This window comes from Heloderma suspectum, chromosome 3 (assembly GCF_057233095.1).
Source record: "Heloderma suspectum isolate Gila_16-S chromosome 3, 16-S_ref, whole genome shotgun sequence".
In the NCBI taxonomy this organism is placed as follows: Eukaryota; Metazoa; Chordata; class Lepidosauria; order Squamata; family Helodermatidae; genus Heloderma; species Heloderma suspectum.
This window is the reverse complement of record NC_139460.1, coordinates 34,988,575-35,005,059: the sequence shown is the minus strand read 5'-3', so window position 1 is coordinate 35,005,059 and position 16,485 is coordinate 34,988,575. Positions and strand designations below refer to the sequence as shown.

The following is a 16,485-nucleotide window of genomic DNA, read 5'->3' as shown; positions in this document are numbered from 1 at the left end:
GTGCAGGAAAAGCCCCATGGAGTATAGTAAATAGGCTGCAAATCACAGAGTATATGCAAAATGAAACGCAGAGTCTAATTGTAAGAGGGTGTTTTGGAAAGTGAGCAAAATGAGTTTGTGCTGAAATAGGTGCCACTTTCCAAAACATCCTCATACATTGGGGCTCACTGAAGAAATGTTTAATGAAGAAAACAAATTTCATTTTAGAATTTTCTCTACTGAGCTCCTAGTTCAGTCTCATGGCTTTAATAATGGCACAGCTCCTTACGTGCTTATACAGGGAAGCTGACGAGCAGGGCATGACACTGATAATCTGGCAATCAAAGATGTATGCTGCCTCTGAGAATGGAGGCTCCACTGATCTACCATGGCCAGTAGCTGTTGATGGACCCAATGTAAAGGAAGCTAGCATTCCTCTACCTTTAATAGTTCTGTAGGAGAGGTAATTGTGGCAGATGCAGCTTAATTTTCAGGCATGAAAAAGCCACACCTGGTGGAGAAGCTATAGATTGTATCTAGTTTGGACCTACTTAGAGCAGACCCATTGAAATGAATGAGACTTGTTAGACTTAACATTGAATACAACCCATAGCCTCTTCTACACACCATTAAGGGCATAGAACCTCTGCCCTCCTTTGCATTTAGTAGGGGTTCTTCCATCCATTTACCTAACCTAGTTTAAAGCCAACAACATTAGTAACCACCCTCCTATTTTGGGCCAAAGAATGAAGCCTCTCAAATCTAGCTCTATTCAGTTTTTACACTCAAATTAACATTTAACCTTACTTTTGATTTAAAAAAATTGTAGCTCCTCATTAATATATACATACATGTGTTTTTTTAAATACCCAACAATACAATGCAGACAAATTTTAAAGAATTCCCACTCATTTTGCTGGACAACTTCAGCAGATGTTTAAATCATGTCCACTGAAATCAGTGGGATCTATTTACACTTAACTTTGGCTAGATTGTGTCCTATGTAAACCTCACCACCACCCCGCCAACAAATGGGAAATGAATAACAAACTCAAAAGATAGAAAAAGATCACACCATAAAATATTTATTATGAAACAAGATATTTTTCTTCACTTGTAAGAATCACAGTCAAGTGCCCTTTAAGAAATTTTAAAAAAATTATACCAAACATTAACATTGGTTTTACATACATGACACATAAAACACCACATCACAAACATTTTTATTACAACTCAAAGCATTTCCCATTTGTTGTAAATTAATTTCTACATACTTTAAATTTATGTATTTTTTAAACAAGTAAACAAATAGATTCACCTGATTTTCATATAAGTAGTAGGGCATGTGCAATGTATAGAGAATTCTGGGAAAGAAATAAAAAACAGTGCAATCCTATGCATGACTGCTCAGAAGTCCTACTGAATTCAATTGGACTTGCTCCCGGGTAAGTGTGCATAGGATTGCAGCCCAAGACACTGACATTCTTCTCAGCTGGAAAAAGTTAACATCAGTCTCTGAGCCAATCTCCTAGAAGAGAAACATTGAGCCTAATCCAGTGAGCTACTCACATCTTCAGTTTCTTTTTAGGCCAACTGCATATTGATCCTTGCTCTGCAAGAAATTCTGAGCAACACCTCTCAAGCGGAGACATAGACTTTACTAATCAGATACAATGAGGTGACTGCAAATAAACTTTTTTTTTTACACGGCAGCACTTTGAAGATGACAACCAACAGAAACAGACAGGTGTCCTAATCCAATGAATTCTTAAGGGGGCAAAGCTCTGATGCACACATGGGTATTTTGGAGTACATAGGATTGGACTCAATGATGCCATTATGCTAGCAGCTGGATCCAATGGTGCTGTTCCACCAGCAGAAGGGAAACCACTGGCAGAGCAGATTCCCCCTCCCTGCTGCACACATACCCCGTGTGTTCCCCAAATCCGATTCAGAAGATTGGGGGACCATCTGGAGCAATTTTGGAGGCACAGGGGGGCCTGCGGTGGGAAGAGAGGGAAGTCCCACAGCGCAAGCGGAAGTCCAGTTATGCATGTGATAATTGGATCCAACTCATAAGGCTCTTTAGATTAGAATACTGGTGTAATGTGGGTGCTTGTATTCCTGTTTCATTGGTCAAGAGTATTTATTGGCCAGTATCTCTTCTCGATCATCCCAGAATGCAGGACACGGAATAATGGGCTCAAGTGACAGGAAGCCAGATTCTGGCTGAGCATCAGGAAAAACTTCCTGTTAAGAGCAATACGACAATGGAAGCAATTACCTAGGGAGGTGGTGGGCTCTCCCATACTGGAGGCATTCAAGACAAGGCTGGACAGCTATCTGTGACTTGGCTTCCTGCGTTGAGCAGGGGGTTGGACTCGATGGTCTTGTAAGCCCCTTCCAACCCTACTATTCTATGATTCTTGTTGTTGTTCAGTCGTTGTGTCCGATTCTTCGTGACCCCATGGACCATAGCACGCCAGGCCTTCCTGTCCTCCACTCTCTCCTGGAGTGTGCTCAAGTTCATATTCATTGCATCAGTGATGCTATCTAGATTCTATTGTGCATTTATTGCTTGTGTGTGAGGCGTGGGGGGTGGGGGAAGAAGGAAACAGCCTCAACAGAGTGTCAATGCGTGAGTATCAAGCTTCAGTAGACAGAAATGTATTGAAATTAATACTACACACTGATATTATTCAATGAGTTCGCAAATTCTAGACTGCTGGATTTTTGAACCAGGAAATGCATTAACAATTAACACAGACTTTTTGTTTCTTTTTAAATAATTGATGGAAACATAGCTGACAATAGATGCAGGTATAATGCAATATTATCCTTTAGGTCATGCTAGCCACTTGAAAATGTTAACTTCTCCATAGATTTTAACTTTGATATTTTTGTACAATTTTACACACAGATGGAAATCTACAAAGTTGCCAAGCTTCTTCCCCTCACAAACATTTTGATAGTGTTACCATTAATTTCTAATGCTTTTGGTTTTTTAAAAAATCTTCCTATGGACCCTCTTGTTCTAGCTGTGCAAGGTTCTGTGTTTAGTTGTTTGAATTGACAATTTCCATCTGCATTACATGCAAATCCTATTTTCTTGAGGCCCAAGTCAAGCCGCCTGGGCTTATATTTGACTTTTCAGTTTCATTTAACTGCAAGTGGGGTGAGGGAGTCCTGCTGGAAGACATCTTGACTGCAGTCCACATATCTCATGCCACGGATGGCTACATTCCACGGCAAGGGTGCAGAAGCCTGAATTCCATTTCAGAGAAGCTTGGGAGGGGGCACTCCAGTAGTGGGTGGGGCTGAAAGCAAAAGGGGTGGGGCAAAAAATCCCAACATATTTCAGTTAACTCTCTTACTGCCTAAGCCGTAGTGGGGGTGGGTGGGATTTCAACCTTTTAGAATAGGGGGAAAACTTCATAAAAGTTGAGAAACTGCCAAGCAATCAGTGGTTGGGGGAAAGGTGGTGGGGCCAGGGAAGGCGGCATGGGCTTCTGGGGAACCACAAAGGGCTGGATTGGGACCCCCCTGAAGGGTCAGATTTAGCCCCCAGGGCTGAATATCCACAGCCCTGTCCAGGGTGACTATTTTTGAGGATTGCAGTAGCCTTTGCAAGACAATGCAGCCTAAGTTGAAATGCACAGGACAACAAAACGGGATATTTCTGTTGGAATGAAAGCAGCACATTCACTCTGATTTTTGAAATTGCTGAGGCAATCAACACTCCTAAAAAACGTGGGGTGTTCCAGACCATTGTCAGGATTCTAAGAACTGCAGCTACACCTGAGGGGCCTTTGGGCTTGTGTTTCTGAAACATCCACTTTTCCACGCCATGGGGCTAACTGCTTAGTGACACTTGGGGGATTTTCAAAAGCAGTTTGTAACATGGCAATGGGGGGGGGGGTTGCTGTTTAAAAGTGGGGAGTCAAAAATCCCAGTAGGCCTCTGCTATTGGGTATGCCTGAAGTAGCTTCTTGGACTCCAGCTCCATGAGTCAAAAATCAAAAATTAGATAATGTAAAGTCCATTGGAAAATAACATGCTTTCCACACTTAAAAAACTTCTTCCCTATAGGAAGTTCCTTATGCGAGGCCAGGTTGTTCATCCATCTAGCCCAGTATTGTCTTCTTTGACTCATTCCCCAGGTTCTCAAGCTAAGGGCCTCTCCAATCACCTGTTACCCTGTCCAATTTTTTAAAATGGAGATGTCAGGGATTGAACCTGGGACCTTCTACATGCAATGCATGTGCTCTGCCACTGAGCTACAGCCCCTCCCCGTAATTTTAAGTTCCCAGGACTGTGTAACTAGCCAGGATTGCACTGTTCAGCCTTGTGTCATCAGTGTGATCGTCAGTATAGCAATATGAAGTGTAATTAGACTCGGAGCAAAAGGGTATGAAAAGACACTTCTAAAATATTATCTTGTACCGTGTTACAAAATGTTTTCTATTAACTAGGCAAATACCGTTGACTGTGAAGCACCTGAAGGGCACTTAATGGCTCAGGCATTTAATCACTCACGCGCACACTTGTCTAACTGAAATGTAGATGCCTCTTCAGCATAATCCTTTGCCTTTGTAAATCATGTATTGGAATGGAAGCATTATCTGGAAATGTTAATTCTAAGGTATCTTCATACAGCTTTTTGGCAAGTGAACCGGATGAAAAGAAAACAGTTTATAAATACTGCCTGACATGCATGAGCCTTCCAAAATTATTTACAAATTATGTTCAGTGAACTTTTTTCCAACAGCGTTTCCTCTCTACTCACAGTCTGTTGTGGCAATATCTTTTTTTGCATGCGTGTGTGTGTGTGTGTGTGTGTGTGTGTGTGTTGTTCCCCCTTCTTAAAGCTACACAGTCACTGCTGGGTACATCTTCTGTTCACTATTGCTGTGGGGATAAGGAGACTGAATGGGCCTGTATCCACTTTGCAGACCGTCCAGGAAAGGTGGCACAGGGGCCATGGGCAGAGGGTCATGTTGCACCGCATATCCCACATACTGTGGATGCAAATATTGGCCTTGGTGAGGCACTATCTGTGTAGCCTGCTGGCAGTTCAATACTGAGAAATTTGTAGGCATGTTGACGTATACATTGTTCATGGTCCCTTCCGGTAAGCAGCAATTGGTCTGTGACCTGGTAGGGGGCCCCCTGGCCCCTGAGTTGGCACTCGAACTAGAGCTGGCAGCAGTGCTTGACTGGCGCGAGGAGGAGCCCCGGGAGGTGCTGCTGGCACTTGGGATCATGGGAATAGTCTCCATTATCCGATTACCTCCAGGAGCCCGGCTCTGTTGTGGCTCTTGCTTGGGTCGCAGGCATCGGCAGCAGCAAGCTGCTACTAGAGATCCCAAGATGATGAATGCAACAAAAACAGACCCAACGATAAGGAACGGCACGTAAATAGGCACTGCCAACAGAAAGGAAGCTCTTTTAAAAGGCAGCACCAATGCAAATCTATACATTACAAAGAAACAAGAAGCAAGCATTTTTACTGGAAATGCTTAAACTGTGAGAGTAGCAAAGGGGTTGTACACACAACACGCTAACCCACACTCAGTGGTTGAGTGTGGGTTTTGAATTGTGGGTTGTTTGGTGAACTATGGATTAGCGTGCTGTCTGAATGCAGCAAGTTTTCTGCAGGATGGGTTATCATGTTGTCTGAATGCAACCAGGGTGGCTGGTTAATCATGCAGTATGGCCTGTTAACTACTGTGAACAACCCAGCAACAAACCATGGGTTCTCAAGGTGGCTTGTTGAAGAAAAATAAGCCATACCACTAGGGATGGCGGAGAATTCCACCACAGACTCCAATGAGGCCAAATTCTAAAGAATATGGCCCCCTGGAGTCTGTAGCGGAACAGAACACTTACCTCCGCCTCCGAGCGGAATCCTCTTTGGCCGGAGGCTCCAGATTGCCAGTGATACGGCCACCACGCCATATCGCTGGCTGAAGGGGACTGACTGCTGATGCAAATGGAATCCTGGACGCCATTTGCTGCCCTGTTTTTTCACATGATACGCTACGCAAATATTTGCGTAGCCTATCGCGTGAATGAAAAGCACGGACGCAAATGGCATCCAGGACGCCATTTGCAGCCGTAAAGGTCTTAGTTTAAGCTAAATGCAGCCATTTACAGCTGCATTTACCTTAAACTAAGACCTTTACGGACGCAAATGGCATCCAGGACGCCATTTGCAGCCGTAAAGGTCTTAGTTTAAGCTAAATGCAGCCATTTACAGCTGCATTTACCTTAAACTAAGACCTTTACGGATGCAAATGGCATCCTGGATGCCATTTGTGTCCGCAGTCAGTCAAGTCCCCTTCAGCCGGTGATACGGAATGGCAGCCTTATCGCTGGTGCTTTGGACCTGGTCGGCGGTTCTGTAGAATCGCCGCAGAGTGGAGCTGTCCGAAGAGGATTCCAGGGGGAGGAACGGATTGCCTCCCCCCCCGCGGGCGGATTCCCCACGGACTGGCAGGTAGGGAATCCGCCCATCCCTACATACTAAATGGTTAACAAGTCACCCTGCCTGCATTCAGACAAGTATTGAACTGACCCACAGTTCAACAAACAACCTGCACACACTTACCTGTGGAGTATGTTCCACTGAATTCAATGGGGCTTAATTCCCAGTAGTCATTTACAGAACGGCATTGTTAGAAATCTGTTTACAAAAGCTAGCTGAATGTGACAATAAACTAATAGAGAACCGGGCTATAAGATTATTTCCTTTGTTGTTGTTTAGTAATCCCTGACGCATGGCTGTTGTGTGATCTCCATTGATTTCAATGGGGCTTGCACACACACCCATGCAAACCTCTTTTAAATGAATGCACTTGCTACAACATGCACATTTTCTAGGCGTAAACCAGCCCTAATTATAATACAACTTCAGGCTAGTTCACAGCAAGAAAAGTAAAGGAAAGCAACCAAGGCTTTCTGAAACAGAAGTTAAAAGGATGGTGTTTACTTATGAAATCCAATCATATAAATGCATGATTAGGAAGTGGTGCCATTTATTCATTCATAATACAGCAACAGGCAGGTTAGATATGAAATGCCATGTTACTTCGGTCACCTTTTTGGCAAAACCTTTCCTTCTCCTTTCTGGAATATTCTTGATTTTTTTTATTTTAAATTGGAAGCAAAATCAATGGAAAAAGGGTATTAAGAGAATGTTGGTACATCTGTCTGAGACGCAAATCATTTGAGATCTTCTGGGAAATGCTGCCATCTAGAATATTACAGCTAGTATATTTGTGCTTCCTATGAAAACAGAAAGGAAACTCAGAATTTTGTCATTAGCCTGAATAAGCTAATGAGTGTGTACTTGGCCACTGGTGCCTGGCTTTCCCCACTCTTCTCAATTTCAGAAGGAAAAACTGAAGTATGTTATCAGTTTGTACACACACTTTTCTTCCTGTTTCAGTACCATGTTATTCCCTTCTCCCTAAACAACAAGTGAAGAACAATCTATATTTATATGTAGTGGTGCAGCCAGGGCTGAAACTTCGGGCCAAAGTCCAGGGGCCCCCAAATGACTATCCAGAGAGTGGCACGTGATGGGGGCATCAGGGTAGCAGAAGCAAACTCCATTTTATTCCTGTAGTCATGACGGTGCTATGATTTAAGTGAGCTTAAGGGCACAGTCCTATCTACATTTAGCCAAAAAAAGGTCCTACAACTAACTCCCAGCATTCCCCAGCCAGCCTGGGGAATGCTGGGAGTTGTAGGACTTTCTTCTGTCTAAACAAGCATAGCATTGTGCCCTAAGATGCAAAACTACACATGCTCAGAGTATCTCTCTTTGTTTTTGCTCTAACATACCAGGAATGTAGAAGCAGTGTAGAAGCACGAAATGGCAGCTTAGGGGCAGGGTGGAAGATAACCGTTTCTTGTGTGCTTCGAAAGAGAAGTATTACGCAAGGCCATGTAAATGGGAGGCCCATAAGACCATTAAGCCCAGTAGCTAAAATTACAGAGCTGCACCGCTGCTTATATGAGCTTGGGGAGCATTCCGCCCCCTCCCCTCTTATCTTCTGCTGTCTTAAAACTACACTGGGAGACTAGGAAGCATCGGTCATAACTCTACACGGTAGGCTCAAAGTGTGGATGGGGATGTGTATCCCCTTTGTTTGTTTTGAAGATGTATACCCTGCCTTTCAATCAAATGATTCTCAAACCAGCTTACAACAGACTGTAATAATACTCCTCCCAAAATCCTCACACAGGCATATGCAGTCCTTAGTCCCCTGGCTGATGGATGGGGTCAGAACAGGAATTCTACAGTCTGAAGGCCAAGCTACACATTACTTAAAAGACATAGCTAGCAGCTGTGCCTGTCTTTCTTTCTTTCTTTCTTTCTCACTCTTAAGTAAGTACAAGGGACATGATAGTATAGGGAGTAAGGGGGCTTTAATCCTTCGCCCTCCGCTGTGTTCTCGATCTGGATTGGCCCTTCTGCGCCTGCAGTTTACATATACTGCCAAAAAGTTATCAATTTTGTTTAATGTATCACCTTTTGGCAATGTAAACTGCAGGTGTGGGGGGCCCAAAGCCAGATTGGGATCACAGTGGGGAGGGGCAAAGGGTTAAATCCCCACACACTATGGCTGCAATCCCCAGTTTCAACAAGGGGATCCAGTGTTCCTTCTTGAATTTAGGCAATTATGTGTAAGCCAGTTGATTAGGATGAGTTTGTCCAGAACTTGAGGACCCAGGTTCAAAGTCCTGTTTAGCCATTAAACTCACTATTTCCAGCGCTTTTACTATGATTTACCAGTATCACAGTAGTCTCATGGGGATGATGTATTCTGTTACACAATTAAGGGCACAATCCTATCGAGATAGGCGGCCGCCTCCAAACTCAGAGGCGGCCGCCTCCAAACTCAGAGGCAACCGCCTATCCAAAGCAGGGCAGGAGAAGCACGGAGATCGTTCCCTCTGAGCTCCTCCTGCCCTGCTTTTTCAGCTAGACAGCCAATTGCAGCTGTCTAGCCGCGGGAGCATGGAGTGGGGAAGGAGGCTGCTGTACGACCCATAGGATGTGTCATACAGGCAGCTACACTCACCCCGCCCTGGAACACCCCCAGCCACGCCTCTTTCTGGCCGCTCCATGCTTCTCTTGTAAGCGCGGAGGATGGGGCTGTTCCGCGCTGCCTCTGAGGCAGCACGGAAGTGGGAGGAGGTTGGTTCTCCGGGAACCAACCTCGGAGTGGGAGCGCCAAGGTCAGTTCCTGAAACACCATATCATATGGCCATCTAGCTGCTCTCTAGCGGCCATAGGATTACTCCCTAAAGAAATCTTATGGGGAAAATCCTATCAATTGTGCCTCACTGCTTGGAAACATCTAAACTCAGAGGCTTCCAAGAGTCCTACGCCCTGCCAGGCTGAAGCTGGCAAGGTGGGAGGAGTAGGGGTGTACGGATTCCCCACCGTCCGTTCCAGTGCGGGATCTGCGGGGGGGAGGCAATCTGTTCCTCCCCGCCCCGGAATCCTCGCAGAGCAGCTCCACTCCACGAGGATGCCGCAGAGCCGAGGGCCGCCACGTTCTGTCGTCCGCCTGCCCCAGATTCCCCCCCCCCGTTTTTTTCAGCTCCAGAACTTATGTAAATACTTTCATAATTCCTGCTGAAAAATCCTTTTCACGCCCTCGGTGTCCATAAGAGTAAAGCCCCTCATGGGGATTCTCCGCGTAACATCCAGTCACCTGACCTCACCTCACCAGAGCTGTCCTGACCTCACCTGACCTGACCGCCACAGACAATAAACAGAAAAGATGGAGGATTTCCGTGGACAACTCAGCCCCAGTGAAAGAAAGCCTCTGGAAAATGCGTCGTAAAATGGGTAAAGCCACTCGTGGTCTTTCTTCCTCCATTTCCGAATTATGTTTTATTTTCGTAATTATTTTAGAAAAATCCGCCCTTTAGTGGAGAAAAAAAAATTGGGTCCATGTGAGCTCCGGTCCAGGTCGACCTGGCTGCCCCATTCTGAGGATTCTGTGGACCGGATTTGTCAGAATTCGAGCCCATTTAAAATCCGGGCGGAATTCTCTGACATCCCTAGGGAGGAGTGATGGAGGCGATCTTTGCCTCCCCATCCTCTGTCTTTGGTGATTTTTGCTAGGTGAGCTTTTCAGCCCATCTAGTAAGGGTGCTTCAAAGGGGAAGGAAAGGAAGCTGGAGAAGGCTTGGGATATCTCCTACCCTGAACTCTCCAGTCTCTTCCCCTCCCCGCCCACCAGAACACCCCCAGAAATATTGTGTCTTTTTGCCTTGAAGTATACATTTCAGTAGGGCTATGCACTGGTTTGGCCCAAGGGTTCAGGGCCGAGTCAGGCCAGGGCCCCCCAAATCAGCCCGAGCTGAATCGGGCCCACATCCGAAGCCACGAAGCAGCTTCCGAGTTGGATTGGGGGGTCCCTGCACAGGCCTACATTTCAGTATACAGTCACTAATGTAACAGTGCAGCGTTCCCCAATCAGGCACCCTCCAGATGTGCTGGACTACAATCCCTATTATCCAGCCAGCACCCCTGTTGTAATCTAGCACATCTAGAGGGTTAGAGGCCATTGGAACAATCAATAATGAGGCCATTGGAACATCAAAGCATTAAATGGAGCTTTGAGTATTGATGAGAGAAACTTTTATGTGCTGTGGTAATGGGAACTGCTTACCAGGGTGTTTTGGAAAGGAGTTCTGGGAGACTTTCCTGGAAGTTTAAAGAGGGTTGGTTGGACTACTAAAACCTCAAGTCTGCCCACCTCAGCCGTAGGTGGATGGCCTCTTGCAAGCACATAAGGGGCAATTTGCAATAACTAACATGTTTCCAAGAAGGCAAAATACATTACAGGGGAAGCATCCAGGTCATATCAGCATGGAAGTGATCCAGCAGAACTCAATACCACCCATTTCTTTATCTCTCCTTCCCTAAGCTTTGAGGAATGAAAGGTTTTCCAGCTGTAGGATTTGGGAAAGCGATGTGAAGGCTTTTTCTGCACATACTTCATGGTCTGGAGAGAAGGAACATCAATCATTCATGGAAATCCAAAGTAAGATTACTGCAATGCGTTGTACATTGGGCTTGCCTTTGAAGATGGTTTGGAAACTGCAGCTAGTGCAGAATTTGGCACCCGGTTTGTTGACTGGGTCTGGGCGATGTGTACATATACGTCTGGCCCTGCACTGATTGCCAATTTGTTTCCAAATTCAAAGTGCCAGCTTTACCCTATAAAGCCCTACGTGGCTCAGGACCCCAATATTTCTAGGACCGCCTCTCCCCATATCAGCCTCTCCAAGTCCCTGCGATTGGCTTCAGAAGGCCTTCTCTGTGTGCCCCCATGGAGAGAAGCTGGGGGGGGGGAGTTCAGGGATGGGCCTTCTCTGTGATATCCCTGCATTTATGGAACGCTGTCCCCAAGGAAGCTGACCTGGCACTGATTCTGTAATTTTTTGTGCACCAGATGAAGACATACTTATTTCCTCAGCCATTTGGACATTAGCATCCAAATGGTTGTGGGCTGCATTTATGGAGTTCATCCTAGGGTTTTTAAATTTAAGAAGAACTTTCCGTTAGATTTAAGACTGAATTGTACATTTACACAAGAGACGGTAGATCACAGAGATTAAGGATCCTGGCACCAAAATGGCCTTGCAGACTTAGAGCAGAGTATTTTTACCCATTGCCCCTGAACTTAATATGAATGCATTTGAGGGTGCAATTCTATATGTATTTAGACAGAAAAAAGTCCTGTAAGTCCCATCATCCTCCAGCTAGCCATGCTGGCTGGGGAATGCTGGGAGCTGTAGGACTTTTTTCCCTGTCTTAACATGCCTAGGATTGTACCCTTAAACTGTGTCCCTGAACTTAAGGGAGCAACATAAATTTTCATTTTGAGCGCGTGTCAGTCTGTTGGAATCTACTGGTATCTAGATGAGGCAAGGATGAGTTTGGGGTAGAAGAGGAGAGCTAGAATATTATCATTAAATTGAAAAACAGCTGCTTCATCATCCATGTGCATCCAAAGAGCGTGAGACCAGCTCAGACACACTTTTTAGAGTCTGCCGTTATACCACTTACAAATTCTCTGCATTTAATATTTCAAATTAAAGACTTGCGCTGGCTACAATTTGCACATTCCGTGTTTAAAAAACACTCTTTCCATGCCACAGCAGCAGCATCCACCAGCGGCACATGCCAGGTGTTATAATCTAAATATCCTTTGGGAAAACACCCAGAGGCTTTCTGCGTGCTCCTAGTTCCGTGTCAGCTAAAGAGCTGGACGCTCTCGGGGTTGCAACCCAATACACACTTCGCAGAGAGCAAGTCCCATTGAACTCAATGGGGCCTAGGTCTGAGTAGACCTGTCTTGGATTGCACTGCCGGTAAGAAAACTTCAGAGTTACGTACAACGTACGCGCCATCAACTTGTAGGCCAGTGGAGGCTGGTGACTCCGATTTCAGTGGGGCAGCGCATCCTCTGCGGGCTTCAATCAGAACTCTAAAGGAGTTATCCAAGGTGCAGAACCCATTTGAGGGATTAGGTTCAGCCCCTTGCGTAGCTCCTTTAGAGTTCTGACTGGTTCTGTCTGAAACCCAGAGCAGATTCACAGCCCCACTGAAGTCGGAGCCACCAGCCTCCACTGTCGTAGGCATAATGGGACGGCGGGGGGGGGGGGTCAGTTCAGCGCTGTACCAGTAAACAAGTACAGCTGAAGGGGGCCGAGTTTTGAGAGTTCGTGCAGCTCTGCATTGTGCGTGTAACAACAGCAGCCACGGGGCACGGCCGGCCCAACGTCTAGATTAAAAAGAAGCAGGCCTGCTGCTGGGAGAAGTACGGTCACCCCTCGCTTCGTACCTGCTGCGCCGTCGGGGACGTCCTTGTCGGGCCGGCCGTGCTCGGCTCCCCCCTGCTGCCTGTCGTTGTCGCACACGCCCTGGTCCAGGCGGGCCTCCGGGCGGGAGCAGCAGTAGCGCAGGGCGCAGGTGCCGCAGCAAATGGTGGCGCCGCCGTCGTCGAAGTGCTCCGGGCACTGGAAACCGTCCCGCCAAGCCGCCCCGTCCTGCCAGCCGTGGCAATACTCGCCGGTGGCCCGCGCGCCCCGCGCCGTCAGCCCGAGCAGCAGCAGCAGCACCAGCGACCTCCCGCCCAGCGCCGCCCGCCGCAGAGAACAGCGCCCCCTCCGCATGGCACCGCGAGGGGGCGGCGGCGCAGCCAGGCGCCCGCAGCCGGGCCGCCGAGACGCGGCCAGTCAGCCGGGCGAGCCGCCGCTCCTCCTCGCCCTCGGCTGGGCTGAGAAAGGAACGAGACGCAACCCCTGGCTGCGCGTGTGCGTCGCTCGGCAGGGAGCGCGCGTGTGGGTCGCGGGCCCGCCCGTGGAAGGCGCGCGGCTCCGCGGGGTTTGGACGCCCAAGCGTGCCTTCGGCTGCGCGGGGTTGCCGCTTTGTGCCAGGGTCACCTGGTTGGATCTGCGTCTGCGTGGTTTACTCTGGGTTTTTTGGGAGGGGCGGGGCTGTGTGCACCCCTTAGCTGGGTGCCGAGTCAACGTGGACGGGCTGTAGAGCCGGCGAACCTGCGGAAGCAGCAACCCACTGGTGAGGTGTGCGAGGAACGAGGCCCCGCGGCTGCTGGCCAAGATAAAGGAGCCAGTAGTGAGGAAAAGGAGGAAGAGGCAGGAGTCCCGGTCTCCAGAGAGGGTTCAGTCCGGTTGAAGGCGCGCGCTAAACAGCCCGCAGTCCACCCGGTAGTTAGTTGCCAACCGGGCGGCAATTACAGCCAACCCCCGCGAGAAATAATTCGCCTGAATTAGCAGGAATCCCAGGACGCTCTCCTAGGAGGAGGCGCTCCACCGCGCAGTCGTTGGATGTTGCCGGTGGCGCCTTCCCAGCGCTGGGCACTCGGCGAACGGTGGGCTGTTGAGACGCTTCGGAAGGACCCCGCGCGGGATTTCCTTCCGCATGAATCCGAGGCGAGCAGCGCGGCTGGAGGCGTGGGAGCGGGGTGGGAGAGAAGCTAGCAGCGGCTGCCCGAGGAAGAAGCGTCAGAGGAGTTCTCCCCGCCGTGGGGGGGAGGAGAAGCACCGTCGTCCGCTCGCCAAAGAAGCGGCGGCGGCGGCAAACTCCTGCAGCCAAGAGGGCACGAGAGGCGGGACTGTGCGGGGCAGGGGGTGCCCCTAGGCAGGCGGGCTGAGCGAAGCGCTCCGGGAACCATAACACTCACACGTACGCCGGGCAGGTCCGGGGGGGGGGGGGTGTCGGGCCAAACGAGTCAAGGGAAGACGCGCCGGCAAGCGAGAAGGACAGGCTCCTCGCTGCCGCGCGGGCACCTCGGTTCCAGCCCGCGTCGCCCGTCAGGGATGCGTCGTCCGGCTCCTTCGCATCCCCCTCACTTCCCGCCTCCCCGAGCCTGGAGAGGGGGGAGGTCGCCTCTCCGAAAGCGGTCCGCGTTCCCGGTGGACCCCCACGTCATTCACGCCCGCGGAGCATGCGGGGAATCGCCTCCGGGCTTTCGGGCAGCATAGCTGGAGAAGCGGAGACGCCGGGCAGGAGAGGCGTGAGGGGGTGGGGTGAGCGCGGTGTCTCTCCCGGCTCCCTTCTTCGCCTCTTCCCTGCCCACACCAGAAGTTCCCCTCTTCGCCGCCGGTTCGTCCTCCTTCGGCCGCGCTCTTGGCGAGGACAACGGGAACCCCAGATGCGGGTCCGGCGCTTTCCCTCTTCTCCTGCAAGGAGACAGCAACGCGGGCAACAGCGGCTGACGCTTACAACCAGCCAGCCCTCCTCGGGGCGGGAGGCGACCAGCAGCCTGCAAAACTCCAGGTTCGGTTTTCCTCTGGAGGTCGCCGCCGCCGCCAGGAGCGACTGGTGCGCGCGGGCTCCCTCCGCGACTCCTTCGCTCATTTGCCTTCCCTGTTGTTATTATGGGCACCCTACGCTCTCCAGGGCGCGCATGCGCCCGAACGGCGGCAGCGCTCACACCCCCTCCTCTTGCTCTGTGAATGGAGCGCGTCGGGTTTTTTTTCTCCTCACCTCTGCTGAGCCGGGAGACTGGCTCAATATACCAAACTGGGATTGGAAGGGGGTGAGCAACGGGGGGGGGGGGGGTGGGATGCACGGGATCGGAAAACCGGCGACAGCCTGGTAAACAGATGCGCGTTGCTGCCCTCCAGCAAGTCTTCGCATGAAAAGAGGTGCTCTCGTGTTACTCCCTTCCCCGGCCCTGGAACAGTCTGGTCTGGAGATGAGCCGGCGGGAGGGACAGCCCCTTCCAAGCCAGAAAGCTCCCTGCAGTGCCCAGCTCTCGGCTGCACCCCTCCTCTGAGCTCGGGCACGGCAGAATATGCAAGCAATAGAAGGCAACGGCTCATTCTACCTCCCCTCTCTTGCTGATCCTCCCTGGGAGGTAGGATGGGGCCCACGGTGTTTCCTAGAGAGAAGGTGGAAGCAGCCACCTCTCCCTGCTCGCTCGCTCACCCTCTGTGTCTCTGGGTGGTACAGCATAGAGGGTTGGTCATGGAAGGAACAGCCGTCTCATCCTCTCGATTGCTGGTCTGAGTTCTCCTACTGGGAGGTGCAGCAGTGGAGATTCAGCCCAGCAAACCAATCATAGAGATGGAAAGGGCCATTTAAACCATCAGGTCCAGCCTCTGGCTCAGTGCAGGAATCCAGTTTAAAGCCTGCCTGACAGATGGCTGTCCAGTCTCTGCTTGAATAGCTCCAGCGATGGAGAGCCCACCACCTCCTTAGGCAGTTGGTTCCATTGTCTGACTGCTCTGACCATTAGGAAGTTTTTCCTGATGTCCTACCAAAGTCTACTTTCCTATAGCTTAAGCTCATTATTTTGTGTCTTGGATGATAGAGAACAGGTTGTGGCCCTCTTCTATGGGACAGTGCAAGGCTAAACATGCCCAGTTCCTTCCAGCTTTCCTCCTAGTACTTAGTTTCTAGTCCCCTGATCATCTTCGTTCTAGTTCGTTTATCTGAATACTTCCTAAAGTGTGGTGTCCAGAACTGGACACAGTGTTCAAAGCGAGGCTGAGCAGCACAGAGTAGGGTGGAACAATTACTTCCCGTGATTTTGAAACTATATTTCTATGGTGCAACCTAAAATTGCATTTGCCTTTTTTGCAGCCACATCACACTGCTTGTGATCGACTACAACTCCAAGATCCTTTTCATATGTGCTATTGTCAAGCCAGGTATCCCCTACCTTATACTTGTGCATTTCATTTCTCTTTCCTAAATGAAGAACTTTGCACTTCTCTGTTAAATTTCATTCTGTTATGTTCTGCCCAGTTTTCTAACCTATCAAGATCATTCTGAATGTTATTTCTGTCTTCCAAGGTATTAGCTGATCTACCCGATTTTATGTCATCTGCAGATGTGATAAGCATTCCCCCCACCTCTTCCTTGAACTCATTAATAGAAATGTTAAAGAGTACAGGGCCCAGGACTGAGCCCTGCGGCACACCACGCAGCACCTCCCTCCA

The 16,485-nt window shown here is 49.2% G+C and overlaps 2 protein-coding genes across 2 annotated transcripts; one reads left to right on the top strand and one right to left on the bottom strand.

Moving 5' to 3' along the window:
- Positions 1-1,039: 1,039 nt before the first annotated feature.
- Positions 1,040-14,890, bottom strand: SHISA2 (shisa family member 2). The gene is made up of 2 exons (XM_084842898.1): positions 12,858-14,890; positions 1,040-5,404 (listed from the first exon to the last, which is right to left on the bottom strand). Exons 1-2 carry the CDS (start codon positions 13,186-13,188, stop codon positions 4,848-4,850), a joined length of 888 nt encoding a protein of 295 aa, XP_084699024.1. The 5' UTR covers positions 13,189-14,890; the 3' UTR covers positions 1,040-4,847.
- LOC146349531 (uncharacterized) lies at positions 14,224-16,270 on the top strand. The gene is made up of 2 exons (XM_084842899.1): positions 14,224-14,815; positions 16,127-16,270. Exons 1-2 carry the CDS (start codon positions 14,484-14,486, stop codon positions 16,236-16,238), a joined length of 444 nt encoding a protein of 147 aa, XP_084699025.1. The 5' UTR covers positions 14,224-14,483; the 3' UTR covers positions 16,239-16,270.
- Positions 16,271-16,485: the final 215 nt, after the last annotated feature.